This window comes from Geospiza fortis, unplaced genomic scaffold (genome assembly GCF_000277835.1).
Source record: "Geospiza fortis unplaced genomic scaffold, GeoFor_1.0 scaffold206, whole genome shotgun sequence".
NCBI lineage: Eukaryota > Metazoa > Chordata > Aves > Passeriformes > Thraupidae > Geospiza > Geospiza fortis.
The window spans coordinates 3092730-3118597 of NW_005054311.1; the positions used below are offsets into that span (position 1 = coordinate 3092730).

At 38.3% G+C, this 25868-nt stretch overlaps 1 protein-coding gene across 1 annotated transcript in view; it reads right to left on the minus strand.

The window, feature by feature from the left end:
• MOCOS (molybdenum cofactor sulfurase) overlaps positions 1 to 25868 on the minus strand; it is a 185185-nt gene that overhangs the window by 38293 nt on the left and 121024 nt on the right. Inside the window, exon 6 of the mRNA XM_014312401.1 lies at positions 11041 to 11240. Coding sequence (XP_014167876.1) covers positions 11041 to 11240 — 200 coding nt within the window. The remainder of the gene's footprint in view (positions 1 to 11040; positions 11241 to 25868) is intronic.

The following is a 25868-nucleotide window of genomic DNA, read 5'->3' on the forward strand; positions in this document are numbered from 1 at the left end:
TTTCTGAAGCTCTTTACTGTGGGCCTGGCCCTGTAGACTGCTTCACACCCCAACACTTCTGATGTCACATTGTCTTGATTTGTGACAAGCAAAATGTGATTTTCACACTTCCAAGTCACGGTCTTCAAATTTAACAAAGATACGTCAAGGAAGTTTGCCTAAACCAATTTTTTAAAATGGTTAATTTTTTTCCATCAATGAGCTTTTCTTTAGTGTTCCCAGATTGATCAAATGCTCACATTTGGGGTTTTTTCATAGTGCTCTATCTGATAAATACAATTTTTTTTAAATATAAAAAATACTGAAGTGGAGAGCTTTCACTTTAATGCATTACCCTACAATAGTCCCCTCTTGGAAATCTGCTATTTCAGTTGATACTCATCAGCTGGAAAGCTCTGAGAAGAAATGAGAATCTTGTCTGTTTTGCTTTCCCATTCCCTGTCACACAATGCACTGGTGACTTCTCTGTGTTTGCTAAATGACTGACTTCTGTGTCTGTTTTGCTTTCCCATTCTCTGTCACACAATGCACTGGTGACTCTGTGTTTGCTAAATGACTGACTTCTGCTAACAATTCACTTCAGGGCTTCTGAGGCACTCAGTGAAAGCTGCAAGTTTTTCTCTGGCATCAGGTTCCATTGAAATAAGTCTGAGAATGATACTTGCTGTAGGTAGGTATATGCTAAATGAGAGTAAAGATTTACAAATAGCACATAATTTTGCATTATTCCTAATCAACTAAGTCTGAGACTTACACCAAGAACGATGAATGCTTTAGACACCCCTGCTGAAGTCATTCCCATAGGATGCAATTCTGGAGCTCTTATTCAAGCAAGTACTTATTTGTGTAAGTTATCACAAGAATTATTCACATGAATAAAGGAACTTTTTATAATACATCATGAAGTGTTCTAAAAAAAAAAATCATATAATTCAATACTGGCAAGTACTGTCCTTCAGGAACTGGGATTAGGACTTGTCATTCTGCTTTCTACAGTGCCAATGCCCAAGTACCAGAGCAGTTTGTCTGATGGATTTGCTCATTACAAAAATTTCATTGCACACCACTGATGGCTGGTTATAAAACAGGCTTCAAGATGCTGTTCTCCACATCTACTGGTAAATTAATTCACTGATTCATGACATGGAATTGGAGAGGAAGTAACCTAGCTCTTTCTGTCATCCAGCATTTGACTGTGAAATGCTGTTGCTGATGCAAATGCATACTTAATCTTGTTAAATACAATTTAATAAGAAGTAGGTCAGAAGGAAAAAAAAAATCAGCACTTGTTTCCAAACCATTTAGGGGGGGTAGGGGGGAGAAGGAGGAATTTTAGTTGAGTTACAGTATCATTAACTGTTTTAACTGCATAGTTTTCTACAAAAAAGGCTTTTTTTTTCCATCTCAGAGAAATAATTTCTATGTGGGCAGATTCTCTCAGTATTGAGTAATCTGATCCTCTCCTTTTTGCCTCTCTAGTTGTTGACAATGGTTTAAATTAACCAAAGAGAGGACGTATATCTCTTCTTAGTCTTCATCCATTCATTACTTTGACCAAAACCCCTTTGGTAGAAGGCAGTGAAGTATTAGACAGAGATATTGAAATGTATTAATATTGTCAAGTTCAGTGTCCTGAATATACTTCTTCAGTATAAATGCTGTCTTATCAGGAACTTTACAGCCAGTGTGATAATTTTCTCAGCAGTTTTAAAGACAGTCAAATAGCAGGTAAGATTGCATGAGAGAGAAGCAAGCTGGAAATATTGAAATAATTCAAAATATGTGGGTTGTCTCTCTGCAGGAATTCTCACTTAGGAGATGCCATACACATAGTGAACTGCAGGTTCTTCATGCATAAAGGAGTAACAATAATTTTACATTTCTGACAACCAGAAGCTAGAAGATGGCTATAAAAATGAAATGGAACAATGAAACACAGTCTTGTTAATGGATGATCTAACACTTTTTCAACTGTTTTTTTTCTTACCTGCTGAATATGCAAGTGAATTTGAATCCAGCTATTTGAAATGGAACAGACTGATGAGTAAGCTAAACATCTTGGTTTTCTTTGATTTGGTGCCTTAATGACCATAGGTCTCTCCAACCAATGACACCTCTCTTCTGGGTTTTTTTTGGGTTTTTTTCCTCTCCAGTTCTAACTGCATTCATTGACAATGAAAACCTGGTTCACTAAAATGATATCAGGGAAAGGATAGATTTCAGGAAGAAAGCAAAGCAAAGGAACTCAAGCCCTCAGTGGCTTCATAACTGACTTCAACAAAGCATCCTCTTGTGAATCATAGAAAAACATCTGTATCTCTCCATCCCATTGAGCATCCCCAGCTATTTTGTAGGCTAAAGGCTTTCGGTGAAATTGCTGCTAGTCAGAAATGTTGAAGCTAGAGGAAAACTACACAGAAGACTAAGCTATAACTAATATCAAGAGGGATAAAGGGGAATGTAGCAGACTAATACAAGTGGAAACAATGCCTAGGAATAAAAACGTGCAGTGCATGCTACTGAAAGTCCAGTGACATAGGTTTAATTCATGTCACAGTCAAAATCTTCTCCACCATTTCCTATTTATTTTAAGGTTCTTAAATCCTCTTTTGTCTGTATTTAACCCCTGAAAATAAGGATAATAGAACATAGGGAGGTTGTGGGGTCAAACTCCTGTATTACTTTAGTTACAGTCACAGGATCCTATACAGTGGTGTGGTGGGGAAGAGGGATGTAGGGGCAGGAAGATGCAAACAAGGAAGCAGAGTAACAGAGAAGGTGGGGCCAGTCTCTTTTTGTCTTGAAAGGCTTCAGATGGTGGACTGAAACTAGACACTGCATGCATTCAAAGGCAGCTGATCTGCTTTTACCAAGATCAAGGACAAGGGAATCCAGTGTAAACTCTCAAAAGTGCAGTTCTTCTCCTAGTACCATGTGGTTTTTTTCCACATTTCTCACATGTGACAAGGTCTGTAGTTCAGAGCCACAGTTTGGCCCTGTTATCAAACAGAAAATGTTTAGCCTCCCTCATTCATCTTGGATTCTTTCATCTGAACAACTATGAGCATCTTTCTTTTATCTCTTTCCGTTTCCTTAGCAACCTGCAAGGACACTCCAGAGAAACAGTGTGTCAGACAACACCTTCAGTCTAGTCTTTTTGTGAGGCTTTCTAACCTTGATCAGGTCTGATGTGCAGTTTAATAGTAGGCAATTTCAGGCACACTAACTCACATGTGTCTTTGTCCCCCTGCAATGAGATAAAACAGAAAGAACTCAGCCTGTACTCTGCCACTACTACCCCAGCAAGAAGAGAGCTTTGCAGGTTTGCATTTCTCACACTGAGCCTCTGAAGTACAGCACCTCCTTATGTTCAGTCAGTGATCAATGATTATGATTATGTTCAGACCTAGATCAATGAAGCTGCTTCCTATATTGTGAGCTCCTTTTCGCAAGGGCTGTCTTTGAGCACCCAGTGCCATGTCACAAAAGCAAAGATCCAGATTGTAATGATTTCTTGCCAGTTTGAAGAAACAAGGTGCCATTTATTGACATGCCAGTGTGGTTTACTGCATTGCTGCTATCTCTCTGGTCCAAGATAGCCACAACACAATTGGAAACTAATTGGAACCAAGGAAATCAGTATATGTTCAACAGGAATCTTCACAACAATCTTTTTGTCCTTATAATCTTGTTTGCATTCTATTGTGCAGGTCCATCTGCCATTCCTGACTTCCTGAAATCAATGGCTAAATCCATAGCTAAAATCAATAGTAAGTAATCAGCTCAGCAATTTTTAGGTAGCTATTGGGAAGATGGCCAAAAATCCCATTAAGCAAGTTAGAGAACATTTTTCTTTCCCTGAGTCATCAAAATTAATATAATGAGTGGTTATGCTTCTAAAAGCATTAGTGTAACTAGCTCAGAGTCATATGACCATTGCTGCAAAGCCATTCTTGGCTGGAATTAAAAAATGCTGGATTTCCATTTTCTGTGGCCCAGATGAAAAAAATGCTGCACTTCCAAAACTGAATGATTGTTTTACATGGAAGTAAAATGAAACAGATGGGGAAAAAACCCTAAAAAGTTTGACTAAATATGAAGAGCAACAAAAATGTCTTGCTTAATAACTTTCTATGAAGATTTATTTCAAATAGGTTAAATGTAGTAGGATGCTTCCCCCCCGTCATTGCCTGCTATCTCCTTTAGGGATGTGGTATGGATTTCCAGACAAGTACTGACAAGTAGTACCACTCTCTGGTCAGTCTGATCCAATTGACTTGGTATCAACTTCCTGTGCATGGGAAATACTGTAGCTCATTTCTTTTTTTCACTCCTGTAATTCACATGCTGCCACTGCTCTAATTCTGTACGTATACCCCATGTGTACAGTGGGCTGGAGATTATCTTCTAGTGAAACTAAAAATATTGTCTAAGACACAAACAGCAATTACTTTGAGAAATCAACCCACTTCAGGTATTGCCTGGTCCCTTTTATCAGGTAACGATAAGCAGTGATATGAATATGTATTGAACCAGCTGTGTGTATATACAAATGCATCCGCCACTTGATAGCTGAAGATTTGACAGTATTTAACATATTTTCTCTCCACTCCTGTGAGGTGAGAGTAAATTGGGAAGATAAGGCATTGAATCCCTCAAGGTGACACTGAAAGCCTACAGCAGAGGGAGGGCATTTCACCTGACTGTTGCCAGGTCCTGGTTACTAAACTAAGTCCAGCTGAACAATTCCTCAAGATATTACTAAAGGAAAAGGACGCTTTTAAAAGACAATGTTGTGAAACCAAAGCAGTGTACTTACAGTATGAAAGCACTTCCAGAACTGGCTATCACCACGATATTTACCTAGAGCAGATACTTTTTTGTGCATTTCCCATCCTGCCTCACACCACTTTGTCCTGTGTTACTTTTGTTTGCAGACCTGTCCAAATACAAGTAGATGGAATAATTTCTACCTGCATATACTGCTTTGTCTCTTCCCTGGTCACACCTCACCCACACAACACTGCTTCATGCGTCTTGTCCAATTCTTCCCCCATCTTGGATGTCTGAAATCCTCTTTATTTCTGCTTTTCTGTCCAAACTGGTGTCTCTTTCTTTGCCCAATACATGTAATAATGGAGTCATTCTGCAGTGGGAGAAATTTAGTTTAAATACTAGGAAATATTTTGCAGTAGTGAATATAGTACTGCATGTAAAATGTAAAAATTGCTGCCATCTCTGAGAGTGTAATTATAGTGTTGTTATTTGTTTCTTGCTTTAATGAAGTCCCAGAACAAATTGCCTCTGATAAGAAAGGTTTAAGTAAAGATGACCATGCAATTCTAAGATACATTTTTCTCGCTCTACATCTCAAACCACAGGGTTGAATTTAGCTCAGCTGCTAAGCTGCTTATGAGAAAATTCACTAACATAGAATGCTTTGGATACAGAAGGAAAAATGGGATTAAAAGGAAAATGAAACTTTGTTTATTGAGGGAGTCTTATTCTAATTCTGCCTTCTCCAAGCAAGGTGCTAATAACACCAAGGTTGTGGGTTTTATCCCTGTATGGGCCATTTACTTAGGGTTGGACTTGATGATCCTTGCAGGTCCCTTCCAACTCAGAATATTCTGTGATCTGGAACTAAAGATTATACTCCTAACATACACTGCTAGCAGAAAGAGGCTGCCAGAGTATGGAAGGTGTCACAGTGAGTGGTTGGATGTAAGTGATTTGAGGCCACACATTCCAATGGAAGACCCTGGTCTTCACTCCAGAATGACAGAAAGCAAGGGAGAAAAGGAAAAGCCCATTAGGTCATCAAGTCAATCCTTACTTTACATTAATTCAAGGGTGGCTGAGATGGAGGAAAGCGGTCATCAAATGGTTTTATAGATTTAGACTGAAGGGATGCACACTAGAAGTTGTCTCTTGAGAAATGTTGATTTTTTTTTCTTTTAATTGAGAAGTGGGTGAAGAAAGTCAACTCAAAGTCTAGACCTCCCTTCACTCTATCTGGATTGATGCGGGTGAGCCAGGACATGCTAATGTATGCTCCTAGGCAAAACTCATTATAATATATGTGAGCAGGGCTCTCAGTCTTGAGAGGCAAAACTCATTCATATGCAACACTGCAGAAGAGCCTTCCTTAGGCAAACCAAAATGTTTACATTCTCTGTCTTTGGCAGCTATTCCTGTTATAGCAGTTTGTCTATCACACACAAGTGTGAAGTGGTAGGCAAGAAGGCTGAGACTGCTAATGGACTGATGCTCATTCCCTTCCTGACAGGATCTTTAGAGGACATGGCAAGTATATATGTACTCTAAGGGAACTTTTGGAGGTGAGCCTATCACAGCAAGTTACTTGTGCTTTAGGTTCAGGCTCCAAGCTAAGGAGGCAGTGTGAAAAAGCAGAGTAGGGATGGATGCTGGTAATCCACAGCTGAAATGTGAAATTATGGTCATTTTTCAAAAGACAGCCATGATGGTTTGCTCACTTTTTAAAGCCCATTACTGTCTCTATTATGCTCAGGAGGAGAAAAAAATATAGTCTCAGAAGATCAGAGTGGAAAAAGAAAAGGTTTGGTAAGGGAAGGGCTATTTTTCACTACTAGCATAACACTGAACTGAAAGTTGTGACTGGGTAAGAGCTCTCCAGTGCATACAATTCAACAAATATTTCAGGTAAACTTCCATCTGGCCATCTGTGCCAGCTCTTTACCTTCTTCTGGCTTCCAAACTGACTTTATAGAATAAAATGTGAAGGGATTATAAAATCACTCTGAAATTATCTACTGAATATACAAAGAGAATTTCACAGATCTCATCTCTCTATCAAAACAAAGAGAAGATTTCATAAATTATATTAGCATAAAAGGTCGAGCAGAAATGGTGATGTTTCTTCACATCTGCAAATGTGAGAACATACAACATTTGCACTTTGACCCAGTTTATAAGAAATCCACTTTTTTGTGCGTATGACTGTTGTTTCAAATCTATGTTGTTCTCTTATGACTGTTCAATCTCTTTGACATTCAAATCAGGTTGGACTTCTTAGAGTCCTATGCAAGTTTTTGCTGAAAATAAAAAGAGATGCAAACTGAAGCTGAGTCATTGCTGTCAGTGTTCAAGAGGCTGGAAAAGACTTGGGGATGACAGAACACATGACATTCATATATGCTGAAAGCTGCAGATATTCATTGTTAATGAATGAGCTGATGATTCTCTGTGTGAAGAGTTTGCTGCATTAGCTCAGCACCAGATATATATCTGTAACACCATCTTTTGTTACATCACAAGCCCTCTTTAAAGTCTAGGGCTGATTCCTTCTCTTTTTCTAGTAGCCTCTCAAGGAGGCAGAAGATTGACAGTTTGCTGCTTTAATGTTGACTCCTCTGCTTCTATCCTGCAGAGGTCCTTCATCTCTACCCCTGGATTTTTGCACCTTTCCAAATTGCCAGTCTGTCATCTGTCCACACTTCATTAGCAGCAAAAACTCTAATGCTGGGGAATTATCCATTCTTGACTAGACAGGTATATTTGAAGAAGCCATTTGGCAAAAAGACCATCTTTATGTCCTGGACCTGTCAAATATTCGTAATAATTCAACCCCTGATCATAACAGGGGCTTTTTGATGCTCTAGTGCAAATAAACACTTAACAAAATGACAGAGGTGCTACTGCAGAGGACAGGCATCTTTGCGTGAAAAGAATACAGGTGTCCTCCCAAGTGATTTCAAGAACAAATTACTACCAATAGCAGTCTATGAGACAGCTTTACTGAAGGAAATAATTTTCATGGAAAGTACGTGGTGCAGCTCAAAGGAGGAGATTTAATGCAGTTTTAGTGCTCAAAGATGAGAGGTTTATGGAAATTTCAAAATGGTAGTAGTTTAATTCCTAGATAAAGAAATGTTTCATGAAAAATCTAAATCAAAACCAAAGTTTCTGACTGACTATTGTTGTTTGGGGTCCACAACTCCCTCTTATTTAATTGTTTTAATTCCATTTGGAGCAAAAAACTCTAAACTAGTAATTAAACTGTCAATTAAACCAATGATACATATAGGATACAGCACAAGTTTATTCCAAGTATAATATTCTACGACAGTATTACCCTTCAAAAGTCACAGAGAAACATTTAAAGGAAAAAGCAATAGCAATTCAATGAACTTCCATAGTTATTTCACTCCTACCCTATCCCTTAACATCCAAATATTCTATATAATCAATATTGGGACAGGAGGTTGTAGAAATTGTTGCCATCTCTGAGAATGCAATCATGGTGTGGTTATTTGTTTTTCACTTTAATGAAATGCCTTAATTTGCTCTTCAGAGCTTCAATGAAGGTTTTACTCAAAGATGAACCTGAGATTGTGGATGTTTCCTCTTGGTGCAATTGACCCTATGTATGTAATTCAAGAGTGTTTGTGTTTACTGGTACACTCTTGTTAACTCTGGTAATTAAGCTGATAACACTGACAAATGGATTTCAACCATATGAGCAGGTAAGAATAACTTTCTTCCCCATTGCTACACAGAGGAAAGACATAATTTTTTCTCTGTTTTCATTTTTCAGCAGTGGTATTATTACATGTCATGTATTTCACTACAAGCCTTTCACATGCTAAATATCTTGGGCTTAGTTCAGAGTTTTGAATATCATGCCAATTATGCAAATCTTGAGGCTTAAATGTAAGCTTGGTATCCTCTGAAGACAGTGTCTACTTATGAAGTCTTTCTTGCCAATCTCAAGTGTTCCAAATAAACTGCTCCAAGCCTCCTCATAATATTTTCTCTGGAATCAGTTGGCCATATTGTCCTTTTCAAGCTACCTAATGTAATGCCCAGTCACACTATGCCCTACAATAGGCAATGGGCACATAACAATTGCCTGCCAGAGAGGCAAATAGAATTGGTTTGATGCCTAGTTATAAGTAATGAATTATAGATGGGATATCATCCATAAAGGAATAGGACATTATGTCATTTATCTTTTAATAAGCAAAGATAACCTGAGTCATTAACTGGTGTCCACTTGTAGTAGGTAAATGCCATCCAATTTTCCCTTCATAAAAAATTCCCCAAAATGTTTTCTGGGAGCCTTCTGAAACTGTGTTCTGCTGACTCCACTGGACTGCATGTGGAGACTGCCCTGTGAATCCACACAAATGGGCAGACCATAGACACCACCAAAGCAGAGACCACTATTTCACTTCCAAACAATTAACAAAAGTATTGGATTTAACTTTGATTTGAATAAACCTATATAAATTTAGACATGCATGCAGGTATAAAGAGATTAAATAGTCAGTTTGATGAAGTTTACTTTCTTTTGTATGTATTTTCTTTGTAATCATAAACAAGAAGCAGCAAAGGCTTTTTCTCCCCCATAACTTCTATAAGGTGTCTATGAAAGAATTTCATTCCATAAAGAAGCCAACTATATATATATCACACATGTCACAGCTTTGGAAAGAATAGTGCTTGTTAATTTCCAAAAGTCATTAAATTGTACATTATTTTAATTAAACAAAGTACTCTAACAGGCACTGCAGATGAGACTAGGACGCATTTGAAAATTTTATAGTTCTTCATTCCACATATGCTAGAAATCTTCAGAATCTGGTGAACAGCACAATCCAGATGATACAGATCAATAAAGAAGCTTTTCATGAGCAGCCACTGTAGCAAACAGGCACAATGGATTCATAAGACTATGAAAGAATTTTTAATTTGGGGTTACAGTTGAGTTTTAAAAAGTGAAACATGGATCAGCCAATTTTACTGAGAAGTTGTGAAAATCAGAAATCAGAATAAAGGTTTTGATTTTAATCAAAGAACAGAAGCAATATTGAAGTGTTTGGGGAGTTTTACAAACTCAGTTGTGTTAATATCTCCTGTCTTTTCTGAACATTGTCACACATATTGAGGGCTACATAAATGACTAATTAATTCCAAAAATGTGGACTGCTTTGAAATGAAATGTGGTGAACATTTGCTGCAATTTGATAGCATTGGCTAAAAAAGGTGTATGTGAAGAAGAACTTATTGAGTACTCTACATTTGGCCATCCCATGTTCATCAGGTAAATGACTTACAAAAATGTGACACTCCACACTTGCAGCTACAAAACAAGTGCCTCACTTCTGTTCTCCCTAGTGAGAAATTGATCTCTTCCTGTATTCTTGTAGACAAATCTCCATGTTCTCCTCATTATCTTATTCTCTCAGGAAGCCAAGGGAAAAAAGAAGCAGCAAGCAAAACAAGAAACACTGTGGTTTCTCTGCCTTCTGCTGATGAGCAAGTGAGCAACTGTCCCCTGTGTGACCCACTGCCTACACGGTGCACAGCCATGCACACAATTATGGTCCATCTCTGCTGAAGGGAGAAAAGCCTAATGAAGCTTCATCTTAAAGATATTTGGTATACCTGATGGATAAAGGCTACAAAAAGCTGCTGAGAAAGACAGCATTTCAGAATTTCTTGAGCTTGAATCTCATTCTTTACACTGATCATTCAACTTTATTCCATGGTTGCTCAGGAATATTACAAGAATGTAATTGTTACAACTGAAGGGAAAAGAGAACTCCTCTTTCATAGGTGACTGCAATATTCTGAGATCTAATTTCACTTGTATGTCAAAGCTCCAAGGCAGTCTCTTTATCAGCTTTTCCAGACTTGCTCTTCAATTCCCAATTTTGAGTACTCTAGAGAAGGAAGGCAGCAAAATATCAAACTGCCTAGTCAATGTATCCTGTTAAAACAGCCTACTTCCAAACTTCCCATTTGTAGAGTAATAAATCTGTAAGATATTGCCTCTGGCTAGTACGTATTTTGTATTGTGCTAGCACTATTGATTGGATTCTTCTCTACTGCTTTAAAAATGGTGTGTATATGTGGTGCAGAGCTCTGAAGAAACAACCCAAAACCTCAGAAAGGACTACTGTGAATAAAAGATTTATTTTAGGATGAAGAATTCATTGTGAACATGCTTAAATTACAGTACAACTGTAAACTCAAGACAAGAGAAAAACATACCTGTGAAAAGCCGAGCACTTGTCCATTTTCATCGAGCACATTAAAATTAATGATTGGACCTTGGGCATCAGGATTGCTGAAATCTGTGTCACTGTAAATACGGACTACAGGAGCCCCATTGGCATATTTCAAGTTAGACAGCACAGTGAAGGTGTAGTGAGCTAATGCAAAGGTATGCTGCTTTATTTTCTCCATTCCACCTACAAAAGAAAAGTGCACATACATGTCAGGTGCATTATTTTTATGGCAATGTAAAAAAAAGGATGATTTTTCAGAATGGCATGGTGTGAGGCAATTAGCACAAAATTGATAGTTTCATGTTTCTTTAAATACATATACAATTTTCAACAGTTTCTTTCCTCACGTAAGAGTTTCAGAAGTAGTGTTGCATCAGGGATTTATCTATAGGTGATCTACTGTATAAAGCTAAAATTTCACTGATATGGTTTATAGGAATTACAAGATCTATACTTTCAGTCTATACGTAAAACTAAAATGTTCTGGTACAAATTAATTGAAAAAACAAGTTTTTCTCCAGATCTAATCTGGAGACCATGGGAGCACAGACAAATTCTCTATCACAGAAAGCAAACTGTTATGTCTGAGATAAAAATAATAAAATTCTAAATGTAATGACAAAATTAAAAAAGCCATTTTACAAGGAATTTACTTGAATAATGAAGAATTATTCTTCCAAGACTTCCTTCTACAGAAGAAAAAGGGGCAATGCGAATTCTTCATTGACTACACCCATGCAATCTGGGGGCTCAAGAGAAACTTTACAGACAAGCTTTCACAGAACTTGGTTTGGGAAAAGCATAAAGAGTAAATTTTTTTTTTTTTTTTTTTTTTTTTTTGCTACACTGTCCACTCTGGAAAAGAGAACTGCAGAGAATTCCTGACAGATGAAGATCTCCAACATCTCTGCTCTTTGAGGAGAGCTTATATCTTTGCTAGATGTCCCTATTGAAGGAGCTTCCATTATTCACACTGTGCACTACATTATGGTGGGTCTACATCATGTGGAAAGAATAAAAACAGGTAAAGAATCAGCAAAGACCTCTTGAGGTAGCAGAGTATTTTTCTTTCTGGGTTTTAGACCCAGAGCATTTTCTGTAATGCTGAGTATCCTATTTGAGGCTTACGAGCGTATTTCACATTTTATTTTACCTTTTTTTATTAATCTTTATAACTATGAATCTCACACTTCTGCGCATATTACTTTTATATCTGAGTATCTGGAAAGTTACACACTTGAAAATTTGTAATCTTGTTGACTTTTGTGCCTTTATTCATAAAAATTCTGTGTCATTTATGAATGTATATAAAGGAAAAAACAAGATATTTTTCTCCTGACACCCAGAAGAACTGCAGAAGCATCTGTTATTTTGCTTTTTTTTTGAGTTTCTCTATGATGTCCTATCTCCTTTAGATAAGCTGGGAGAGCATCCGTTAAAAGCATAGCAACAGATTAGATATAAAGTAGAAGCATTTTTTTGGTGCTGAAGAATAATAAAGAGGAATATGATATTTAATGAGATACTAACATGCAAAGTACTTGCAAGGAAGCATGCCAGGAGCTAATCAGTGCAATTTCTAGATGTTAGCCACAGTAAACTTGGTAAGCATCTCTAGAACATTTTGGTCTGAAAGATGATTTGTATTTTTAGAGTCTCTGAGAAAAAAGATTGACTAGTCAGAAATGTCCTAGTCATTGCTGGGTAGAAGTTAAGTCTTCAAACAGCAAAAAAGGAAACCAAAACCACACACACACACACACACACACACACACACAAGAATTTATTTTTGAGCATTTGCCAGAAAGTAGCTGTCTTAAGAGAAGTGACTGCCTTGTCAGCTTCTGAGATGTGTCTAATCTCCTGATTCAGAGCTTTTCCAAACTGACAGGAATCTTTTAATAGAAGATTAAACTACTGTCCTTGTGCCTGGTTGAAGAAATCACTTATTCAGAAATTTCAGACACTCATTCCCAGCAATCATCCCTGCTATCATTTCTATATTGTTTTCAACTATTTTCCTTTAAAGTTTCTTAATCACATTTCCTTGTTCATTAGCGAAAAGCTGATGAGCCTTTCAATTATTTATTCTGACAAATCCAAATGCAGTAGCCTGCAGTTTCTTTCCTGCCCTGTGATTGGAGAAGGGAAGCTGTGTTGCCAGGGTCCCATATTTTTAAGTAGCAGAATAGGTGGTAATTAGGTCTGATGTCACAGAAAACCTTGTGGAAAAACTGCCAACAATCTGAAATTTATTCTGACAGAAAAAGGGATCTATTCAGAAAATAGCTGTGATTTATTTTTATTTTGTTCAACAAAATTATCTGTACTGTGTATTATATAAATACAGTGCTTACCTCATCTCCCTTCTAGGAGTAAGAAGGAAGGGAAAATAAAAGCCAGAACAAATCTCTGTTTGAGAATAAAAACAGTAACACATCATAAGCCTTTTGTAAGACTTACAGTTCAGAGAAATGATCGATATTTCACCTCAAGAACTTGCTAGGAAGGGCTCAAGTACCCTGACTTCTTCTCAGTTTAGGGGTTTTATTTCCTACAGGTGCATTATTTCATTAAGCTGAATTGCATCTAGTTGCTCCTAAAAATTATTTTAAAATTAGGAACAATTTATGCACTCTGTAATTTGGACGAGAATTAATCCCATGTCTAAATTACTTTAGATGAAGTCTATCTAATACCATCCACAGTATTTATGTGTGTAAAGTGTGTAGGAGCACATTCAGCACAGAGAATGCTCACAGACCACAACCTGCACTCATTAGGAACTTTGTGGTAAAATTTTTGAGCAGAAGAGATTGACAGAGCAAGCTTCTGCTTGCTTTTGTGTACAAATCTCCTTGCCAAAGTATTCTAGCAAACCTGTGGAGATGTTGGTACATCTCATATTGCTGATGTATGTTTGCACACTACAGCATTCTGATAGGTCAACACCATCTCAGACCTGCCATCCCAAATTATACCTCAGACTGGCTATTGTTATGGAAACTAATACTGTTCAAGTATGGAAAATTCAGAGTGCCACTGCACTGGATAACCCACAGATAAATTTCTAGTGTCAGCTCTTCCATAGGAATTGCATGTATGCATATGCCTCTCCACAGAGACTGTGGGACAGTTAAGTCATATGGAAGAGAAGGAGAAGTTATGCCACACTTACAAGAGGGTAAAAACTGTGTGCATTCAAAGTATTCACAATTGTTATCATGGTGTAGGGAATACACTGCTTGTCTTGCCTGCTGATAATATCTTGTATTTGCATAACCTCTGTCCTGTTAGCTGCTTATTCTGTGCAAAATAGAGTAAGACTTTTTTCCAGTGGAAATTTATCTAATCAGATAAGTCTGAGATATACAGATGTCCAATAAGTATTCAGTAAAGAACGATTCTGAGTTAGCATGGACCTGGTTTTGCATTACATAATGGCACACATATAATGGCATATTGTCTCCTTTCCAAAAGAACCAGGATTTCAGCAGCCCAAATGTTCAAATGTTAGCTCTTCCGGAAAGAGCTGTAGACAAATAAGCATATGTCAACACCTATAAAAGATTTTGAAGATTTTGAATAAATAGATTAAGATGAAGCACAGACTGGAAAGGAGCCTCTAGAATGAAAAATCTGGTGCCTAAAGTTTTCAGGCTGTACTCAGAAATCTCTGTGATCTGCATTCAAATACATTTTTTGTCTCTCTTATTATGAGAAGCTAAATACTGGAGATAAGGAAGAAGAGAGATATAAAACAAATTCACAGTTATTTTTCAACTCAGTGTGAAAAAGTTACAGAAATTGAGGTTTAAGGGGGACAAATTTTCTATCACTCCAGTAAATCCAAGCTCACATATATGTTTGGATAAGAGAAAGACCCTGTCAGCATCACCTAATACATAGCAAAGAGGCAGAGAAATAATGAGCTGAAATCTCAGCAAACCAATCAGCAGGGAGTGAAACCATGATGTAGCCACCTTCTACTGAATCCCAAATGAGGCAGATCACCATGCAGGACCAGTGAGTCAATGTGTTAATGAAGCCATGGAACCTGGAAATCCTGTCAAACATTTGGAGTCCTTCCTTCCCTTCCTCCAAGAAGCGTACATTAAGATTGATTTCTGAGCTTTTTTTGGTGTTCTTTTCTGCATAGAACTGGATGTCTCTGACTGAGGTCTGTCACCCATTTAGTGTTATTCTTCCCACTAAAAAACCTCTTGAGGATGAACTTGGTAATGGTAATTTTTGGTGAATTTGAACGTTTCAGCTTTAAAACACATTAAACAATGCATTCTAACCACTGCTATTCTTTAGCACTCCTGTTTTAAACAAAGTGGTGCAAACATGAAAATGAAATATTCTGAAGATGATCCAACTCCCCATCCCCAAAGTGCAACCCTGAAATGTTAAAAATAGAATACAAGAAAAGAAAATGAAGAGAATATAATCAATCAGCTTGGTAGAGCTTCTACATTTATTAAAAAAAAATTAAATATACCCATTCCTGGGGAGTTTTTTCCCCTAAATTATGAGAATAGTTGCCCTAAGAAAGACCAAATCTAGCTACTGCCTGTTTTCCCAGAGTGAGGAGTAACAGATACCTAGAGGAAAAAAAATATGAAAAAGGTATGTAATTTCTCATCAGTTACAATGAAGTAAACAAAATATACATATTTTAAAAAAACCTCAAGATATGAAAATGTCCTTATGGGTTGGCTAACAGCAATCAAACTGAATTAAAAAATGAAACAGTTTTTAAAACAGAACTAGGGGTAGAAAAACCATTCAGGGAACTTGAACATTACAATTAATACATTAACATTTCATTGATGTCAACAGAAAAGAGCTCCTCTGATGTAAGAGACCTGAAATATCATAACTGTTACCAAAATCTCATTTATTTAATCCAAAATAAACCACTGTAAATGGCTTACCAGCCAATTCATAAAAATATCTATCATCCACACCCACAGAAAAGGCATAAGGCATGGACAGATTGCAAACCCCTCTTTCACTCTGACTCACATGATCAGTTCAATCAACTTGATCTATAAAACAAGTGTAATAAAAATTATTTTGGGGAACACAAAGTGGGGCGGAGCATGACTGTTTCTGCAGCTAAGGTGACTGCATTTGAGAGCAAGAAGGGTAAAATCTGTGTCCCCAGTTGTCATTGGTACCTCAAAAAAAATAATGCAGGCTTCTTTCTAAAGTTAAGAGGTAGCAAAAAGAATTACATAAAAAGAAAATTTCAGTTATGAAACAATGTTTTTCTTTTTCCTGAAAACAACATAATATGGTTTGAAAGTACATAATCAACTGGCAAGAATCCACATCACAAGATCAGTGTCCAGATTGAAACTTTAGCTGGACTCCTGAAACCTAATTATGTACTTTCTGTGTGTCCAACATAGAGAGCTGTGTTACACTCTCAACACAACTAAATCCATGCAGAATTCAATGGGTAATAGGGGGACCTTTCACTCTCTCAACACTAATTCTTTGCATAATAGCTTAAATCCCTTTATTCTCCTCCTTCTCCCACACCATCTCAATAGTTTAAGACTGTGGGAAGCAACTGCTTAATCCTCTATTCAGAATGTTATACTGAAACCAAACATGAAACACATATTCAGTGTTTATCTTAATGAACAGAAGGCTCTTTGATGCCCCATCTCCCACTTCTTTAGAGCAGCTAATTCAAGTTCTGTTTTCACACAGTGAGGGGAGTTCGAAGTCTCTGTTCTAAATAAAGTGAGCAGTGCATTCTGAAAGAAGCAGCTCCTAATTTCCAAACATCATAATGAGGACTACTTTGCCTTTTAAAAAAATTTTTTGGAGTTGCATGAAAGCAGGGAAGCTGTACATGCCAGCTGCCTGACCCAATTTTAGTATAAATATTTTAATTACAGGTACAATTAAATTTCAATGAACTGCTTCTTAGACTAATAGCTATCTAAGAATTAAAATAAGCTTAAACATGTAAGATAAATTTAATTTACATTTTGAGGGTATTTCTGTCCATCCTTTACTTCCTTCCATGTGGCCATGCCATACTCTCAGCAGAGGTAATAATTTCAAGATTACTTTTCAAATCATAAAACCAGCAACATAAAAGATGACTGGGGAGTCTCTCAAAAATGCAGAGTGCCTTGCACACCTCATGGAAGCAGCATTCCAACTGTACCTCCAGAGTGCTGGACGACATGAGCCCACAGAGATGTCTGTGAGAACAGCAGAATCATCCCTAAAAGTATGTATTTATGTGATACTCACATTTTACCTCTAAAGGCTTTATCTCCCAAGCTTTTTCTCAGTCCAGCAGAACAACTTCTGCCTATGATTCTGTCATCTTAAGGACGAAATGCAAGAGAAGCTTATACTATAAAAGCACATGAATTCTCCTGGCAGCTGTTAGAAACCTGAATGTTACATCCAGGCCTGTTTTCTGCTTTATTATGAAATGTCTCTGTCCTTTGTTTAATGAAGCCTGCTGTACACAATTCCTTGAAGTCAGCATGTGGAAGCTTAACTGCTGCTTGTTCCCGGGAATTTTTAACTCTCCACAATTAGCCTGCTAATACAAGGCAGAGCATAAAGCTCTTTCTTTGTCTCACAGCTATATAATGAGGATTTAGAAAAGGTAAGATGAGGCAGTAAGTCTTAGGCTTTCAAGTCAATAAGACTAATTTGACCCTGATTTTGCATGAACACTCATTTATTAATTTTTAACTTACTTATTCAAGTCAGGAGCAACTTTTTAATCACTGTAACATAGCTGGAGGAGAACCTTTGTCATCTGCTCAGCTAAACTGATACTATCATCAGATCTGCAGTTAAGTTGAATTCTTAAAAAAAAAAAACTTCCCCATAAGACCCAGCCACCAGTGCTAGTTGATAGTATCATGATTTTCTAACATCCTCACAGTTTTGTGGGTTGTTTCTTTTTCCCTTGAGGGGAGCTGCAGACCAATGGATGCAAACATCTTGCACCAAAAATGGACTAATGGACTGAATATAAAGAGAAATCCAGGGGAGAGGGGGGGGGGGGGGGGGGGAGTTGTGGGAGGAAGTTTTTCCCTCAGCATCAAGAGAACCCTTTGAACTTTGAAATATTCCGAAAATCCTGACAGCTTCCTTCTTTTCCTTCCTAAGATGACAGATCCCAATCTAAAGCCTTGCTAGGGTATAAATCAGTTCTGCTTCAAAGCTCACCCTGCCTGCATTAGGTGAAGAAGAATGGCTAATGCTGTGCCCAGAGCTCACACCTCAGTATCCCTTGGTTTAACTCTACCTTCCTATAAGTTTTGTATTAGCAAAACATTTAACATAACATTTTTGGAATCTCTCCGTTAGTGAAATACTTTGGTGTTCACTGCAGCATATTGATTTGCTGTACAGCTTTTTCCTTACTTGTAATTTTGGTTGGACACCTTTCCTCTTTTTCTCTGTCAATCTCTGAACCAAGGCTTTTCCTGCCAATATATGAAGTAGAGGGATGCTCCATCTCTGCTCTTGTGCAGCCTTTTTATCCTGCTCTTTCTAAGACCTCACAGAACTTTCCCATCAAAGCAACACAGAAAATACCACAAGTTCATTTAATTAAACCAAGACTCCCAATACACTGAAAGAAAAGTTTCCAGAGAACAAATGTTAAAGCATGATGCTGAATAATGATGGAACAAGAAAAAAAAAATCACTCAATTTCCCCATTCTCGATTTGTAACATTCAGGAATACAGGAAGTTAGTAAAATAATTTATATCCTTTTTTATGAAAAGAACAATATTTTTCTTAGTGAAATTTTTGATTTATTGATATTAATATTTCTAATAGCCTTAAAGGATGCTTTGCTATTTGTTTTGCATTCTCAGACTATGTTTCTGCTGGTACAGTAATAAAATAATAATAACAACAACAACAACAACAACAACTGTGGAAGGAAGGGTGTCATTAATGAAGCAATGCTAATAAAGCAAATACAATGAATTATAAAGACTGCCTTGAAATGTCTCTGATTTGATGTCTTAATCATTGGGAAGCATGCAGTCAATATTAAGAAGTGCTCTGAATTCTGGAACCTCATGCTAAACTGAATCACACCAGGGATTCTCCCAGGCTTTTTAACCAGGCTAATGTTGTTTTAACAATTATCTACACTAACACCACAAGAGAGACCTATAGTTAACATATAATCTGCCCTCGAGGTCACAGCATGAAGTCTGCTTTACATCAGTCACTGCTCTTTTGAGGACCAAAAGGTGACCCACCAACACACCTTCCCTCCTGTGGCTGTCTTTTCTGACTGCACGTGGCAGGCTGAGACCTTGTGAAGTTCACTGCTGAGTTTGTGAGATGAGTGAACACACAAAACATTCCACAGATAGTGAAAGGAAAAACTGAGAGCAAAAAGTGGCTACTTTGGCACAGTGTTACATACTCTCAACACACAGGTTTCAGCAATGATGCTATAGTTCCAGCCTCACTTCTCAAGAGCTGATGCAATAAAAGTGAGATGCCAGTACTTCTTGCAGTATAGCTGTTGCTGGGGGATGCTCAGCAATCACTCCTGTAAAATAGCACCAGGCTTTTTATGAGCAGAATGTCCTGCTTCTGGACACTGTTCATTCCTCTGAGCTTCTGAAACCCACTGCACCTAGAAGATTGTGTGGTCTCTGTCAAGGGGCTGATGATCAATAAGGAAGTCTGCTGGATTAAGACTGAACATTTGTAATTTTGCAAGCACGGAATAGGTATTTACTCAATTGTAAGTTCAATGAGCAGATCTACTAAACAGAAGACTAGAAGAGAAATCTAATGTAGAAAATGTTGATATTATAAAGTAATTTATTGAAGTATTTGCTTCCTTATAAAGACTGTAGGTAGTGTGCTTGTGAAAAAAATAACCACTCTTGGCCTTATATCAGCTTCAATAAGCTGTAAAGCCATAAATCAGTCAAAATCTGTACTTCAGATTCAGATTAGAAGAGCTGAAGTATTGAAGACATGAGCAATTCCTACGTGCGCCACTTGCTGTAAATCAAGCTCCACAGTGACCTCGGGAACTGCCTCTGAAGACAGACTTGGGCAAGGTTAAAAGAAAACACTGATGTGAGCAAGGCACTGGTGAAGGATGAGTGCTGCCAACACAGAGGGAGCCCCTGACAGGGAAAAGAAGCAGGGCAGCATGCACTGAGGAAGCCCTGGCCTCTTCCCATGGCAACCCATTACATTATGAGCTCTGCAGAAGGAAGGGAAAAGGAGTAGGGGCTGCTGCAGCTCTGTCAAATGAGGGACCATGTAGTTAAGTTGTAAACAAATAGCTTGAAAAAAGCCATTTCCTTCATCATTTCAGTTTAAAGTATTTTTTACAAAAGCAAGGCTTCAGAAATGAAGGTCCAGTTCAAGGCACTGTTCACAAAATTCCATTTTTAGGTAACAAGGAAAAGGCAAAACAGCAAAGGTTCCCTTCCTACAAGGCAGGGATGAAGCTACAACACTCATGAGATGTGGAGGGGCCCAGATTCACCTATGTCTTCCCTTGAGGGGCTTCACACTCTAGTTTGTCACCACACATAACAATAAAACAATATCTTTTACTTCCCTGGTTTCTTTGGAGCTCAGTTTTTGTAATGCTTTTCCTTAGATCCAAAGTGGTAATAGTAGCTACTGCTCTGCAGACTGTTCTATGAGCTTCATATTTTAACATGTTAAAGAAGACTATCAGGGCAAATGAAGGAAAACAACAGAAACAACAGCGTTCTTGTGGGTTTTTTTGTTATTTAGTTTTACCTATTATGCATTTCTGTCTTTCCTTTATTCATTATGTTTTACAAATATATCTACAATGTCTTTATTTGTAAATGGAAATATTCAGGAGAGAATCAATTTAAGGAAATAAAGACACAGATAATTCTCATAACTTTCCTTTTCATTCTTGCCCCACTAAGTGCAGTCTTGATATGGTAAATGAAAAGTATGACCACGAAAAGAACTTCTTATTTAAAGCATCATGAAAAGAAAGCCCGCAGAAATGACTCACAATGTACATGGCCATTATGCCTAACAGGCACTGAGTGTTACTACTGTTGGCAAAGAAAGTTGGCACACACTTATCTCCATGACCTTTGGCCACACAGAGGTGCTGCACAACACAAGATATGCAAATGCCATACTCACAGCACAGAATCTCTTTTCATGCCTTAGCCTTGAATTACAAAACTTGATGAAATATGTTCATCTCTTTCTTTTTTTTTCCCCTTCTCAAAAGATGCTTAACTCAATACATGAGATAACTTGAATGGCTGCTGCGGCACACAAGACACCCTTGTAGACAACACTGTCTTGTTTTGGAGTCTCTAGCTGACCAGTCAGAAGCCCTGGTTTGCAGTTGAAATGAATTACACCTATTAAAGATTATTATTATTTAGCCTATTTAATTTATTAAGTGCAATAGATATTCTTATCTGAAATGAGCTAACCAGAATGGCTGTCTCAGGCTGCCCAAGCTTCTAATACTTCTCTTGACCCAAACTCTCTAATATTTTATTGACTCAACCTTTTTGGCCCCACTACACCTGTGGTGGCCTTACATACCCAGGTGATAGTCCTGCAAGAATTCCATCACCCTGCTGAGGTACTTTGCAGGAGAGAGAAGACACCTAATTCAAACAGCAAACTTTAGACCAATTAGAAGTGGAGTGAATAATCAAACTGTTCAAACATTTGACTGCAAACCCAAAAGGAAAACTTGTATAACTAAGAGGTGCGAATTTAAATGCATGGCAATGCATTCAAAGGCTGTTACATATCAAGTATTAGCGCGGCTGGCATTTCATGCAGAGCTGGTATATTCATTTACCTCTCCAAAACCCTTCTGTCCTCTTGGATATGGTAGGATAAAGGGGAAACAATATGCAAACAGTCAGCCCTGTTTCCTTTCACAAGAACAATAACAGTTCCACAGTTTTGTGGGTTCCCGTCTGCAACATCTTTTACTAGTACTCAGTAGCATTCCGCCATGAAAGTCCTCAATAATTTTTAAGAGTTCAAGAACATCTTCAATGTTTCTTATAAACGGTTTGAATTTACTGAGCAGCAAATTTTCAACAGTGAAATTTTACTAAATTGGTGAGACCAATAGGCAACTGCAAGGACATCAAACATAGTGTGTTGTTCTATTCTAGGGTGACCAAAAGTGACACCAGGATCAGATGAAGCATTTATCAGATGATATTAGCTTGGACTGTGATATGACTTCTCAACCCTTTCCCCTTTCATTATAATACCTGTTGTAACTCTCACCAGAAAGCCTTCTCAAAGGAGAAGGCATCAATACAAACTATGAAGGGAGGTCAGAAGATGCAGGATGAGCTGGCCTTTTATGGCAATGTGAGGCAGTGACCTTGAACTCCCAGGAGAGACAAACTAGGAGTGACAGCTACACTGCAAGTCCCCCTTCAGCAAGCTGCTGAAACTTCAGCAGTTTGGAACTGGCCTGGGAGGTTTTTTTACACCAGTTAGCAATTTTCCTTTTTCTTGTCTTCTCACATACTTTGACAACCACGCTCTCGAGAGTATGAGGAAGCTTATGTGACATATCTCTTGCTCTCAAGCCTTTGTAACAATATTGTGTTCTGTCCATTTTCTTTAATTGTTTTCCTAGTTATTCTGATATCAAAAATTTCACAGTGCTGAGAAGTGATACAAAAGCCTACATTTTGATCTAAAGAGAGACTCTCTAATGTCCCAGAGAGTTCTACTCTCTCACATGCCATCTGAAGATAGAAGTTTCAGAGGATTAAAACATCCCTTGTAGAGCTGGAGAACAAATAAATAAATTGATAAGTAAAGAAATGGTGGCTCAAGCACTTCTTTCCTTCTCTATATGTGATCATGCACGAAATAAATAGATTAACATCCTGAAGTTATGATGAATCACAGAACTTTTAGGATCAGTAGAAGCTGTGTTGAATCATTTCACCTGTCTTAGACACAGAACAGAAAAGAAAAAAGGAAAGTACTATAAATTGAAGGGTCAGAAAAGTTAGTTTTATGGTCCTGCAGAGACTTGACTCACCTGTAAGGTCAGACCAATCAATCAATCAAAAAAATGAAAACCTTTCTTTTTGAGGACTTGACAATGTGAGTCCTGCCAAACACACTCATTACAGCTCTTCTGTTTTTTCTTTCTTTATCAGAATGATGCTGTCAAGTTCAGTATGTGATCTAATATAAAAGCTTAGATCCTTCTTTATCAGAGCAGATAACAAGAAGTGTTGGTAGCAAGACAGCATGTTGATTATTTCTGACTAAAAGCTGAACCTTGAAGGCTCACTTTGTTCAACAGCCAGAGACAGCAACTGTAGTCTTTATTTTCTTCTGAAACTCCCAAGCTTTGACTTAAGTCATACCACACTTTCTTGTAACATATGATGAGCTCTGTTACAAAGGATTAATTTGTTTTCCACATCTCATACAGTTCTTTTTTCCCCTCATTTCCACAGCTCTTTATGGATAATATTCTGGGTATGTGTGATATGTTTGTAATTTTATCTGAAAATATTCAGATAAAATAAACACATCACTACACTGCTCAGCTATTTTGGGTTTTTGGCTATGCTGGTATTACTTTCCTGCAGACTTTGTCTCTTCATCTGTAGGCAGGGAAGAGATGAAGGAGGGTGTCAGGGGCATCAAGCACTTTAATGTCAGCTGCTTGTAAGCCAGGTTAGTCAGTAATGTATTCAGAGCCTATTAAAGCTGACAGGATCCTCCACAGCTGTAAAGCTCTCCTGCAGTAACCAGCAAGAACATTTTTCCATATCCTCTGTGATGCTGAGATGCAGATCCATCCTTCAAAGTGTTTTGAATTTCTTCCATGCTAACTGAACGCACCCCATTGGACTTCATCTCTTTAGTTTTCGTATTTTGTTTGCAGCAGAGACAGTGAGTATTTGACCCAAAGACAGAGGATGGATCAGCCTGTTTCACACAGCTGCTTGTCGAGATGACATTTATTGAAAACTCTTCCCATCAGAAGAGAATGATCTATTACTGCCACAAAATGGCAAAATGCCAAGAGACAGATTTTGAGAATTTCTGCTTCCATGAACAGGAAGATATTATCAAGACTAATTTATGAGAAGGAGAGCAAAATATATCTTTAAAACCACTTAACACAGCCATAAAAATATCTTACTTTTAAATGCCTACAATGTTATTCAATTAATGAATTGGTATCACTACCCTCAATTTAAAAACTACAATTTATAAGATTCTCAGACTCTATCTTACACCCTTTTTATTCCCATGCTCTTCCTTTTACCCACCTCCAGCTCTTCTAAATTATTACAGAAAATAATGAATTTCACCAGAACCTGTTGCCACAGGACATCTGTGCTAGGAGCAGGGCCTGGGACCTGCTGCCAGGGCTTGGAGATGCCCAGAGATCACCATGACATTGCAGGACAGTCACCCTGGTCCTGGGGGTATTGCAGAAGCACAGAGCCCTGGGGTGCCCAGCTCCCAGGAGACCAGCTCCCTCTCTCAGGAGGCAGCATTTGGCAGAAGTTGCCAAAGACAGCCATGGAGATCCTTTTGGCGAACACCAACTCCTAGCCTGCTGAGGGGCTGCCAAGCCTTCAGAGGGGGTCCCAGGAGAAGGATGGGACAGGAAAGAGAGCCCAGCGGTGCCATGGGGCCACACTGAGCTCTCTGGTTGCTCAGGCCAGGCATGCCAGCACTGAGGACCACGCTGTGCCAAAGCAGCCACTTTCATCCCACGCCTCTTCCTCCTCCTCTTCCCATACATGGGCCAGGAGCAGCAACATGCAGTGCCTCAGGACAGCCATGACCAGGCCTCATCCCCACAAGGGGACAGGCTGCCACTGCTCCCAAAGACAGAAAACTTGCAGGTACCTAAGCTGAGACAAAGCACAGTTTTAACTTTCAGAAAGTATTTTTATTATCTCTAAGCAGGTGACAGCCACTGCAGGTATAAGAACTATCTTCCTTTCTTGACTCCAGCCTTCAGTCGTCTTTAAATTTCCTAAGCTTTGAAATGAAGATCTTAATACCAGAGAAAGAGGCTTTGCATATGAAACGAATTATTAAATTCACATGAGATGCATCCATTTTGGAGATGAGGGATTGCATGAAAGAGAGACACACTGTGATCTTTTCCTTCTTGTCACTTTCATATTAAAACAAATGCTGTATCATTATTGGGACTGGTTTGTCCAAGGTCACTCAATTGTTCAGCATTTACAAGCTGGCAGCTCATCACAGGCAGAAGCAGCACATATAATCATTATTGATGCTGGCAGTCTCCACCCTCGCTAATACTACTCATTCTGTCAGCCAGTCGCTGGCTTGTCGCAGGCAAATGGAATTATTCTTTGAGCTGTGCCTCAGATCTGCAGTTCAAGGGAGCTGTTTGATGCTAGACCACAATTAAGTACCAAATGGTGTCAGGACCGTTTATGGAGCATGCCAGGTCAACAGCTACTGTTCAATTAGGCTCAACTCCTCCCACCCACAGCTCAACATGAATGCCATGTCATGTGGTGGGCATCTCTGAGGGAAAGCACCTCGCCTCCTCCCACATGTAAAATGGCTGAAGAACTGCTCTCTGATGCCATTGTAGCCCCCAGAGGGGGCTCTCCCTTGGAAGGCGTTGATCCCATCTTCCAGCTTTGGGTGAACGACTCCATTACTCAGCTCCCACTGCGAGGCAGAAATATACAAGCTATAGGAATTCCTGGCTCTAGAGCCTTGCAGAAAATGCCCTCTGCTCTGTAAACTT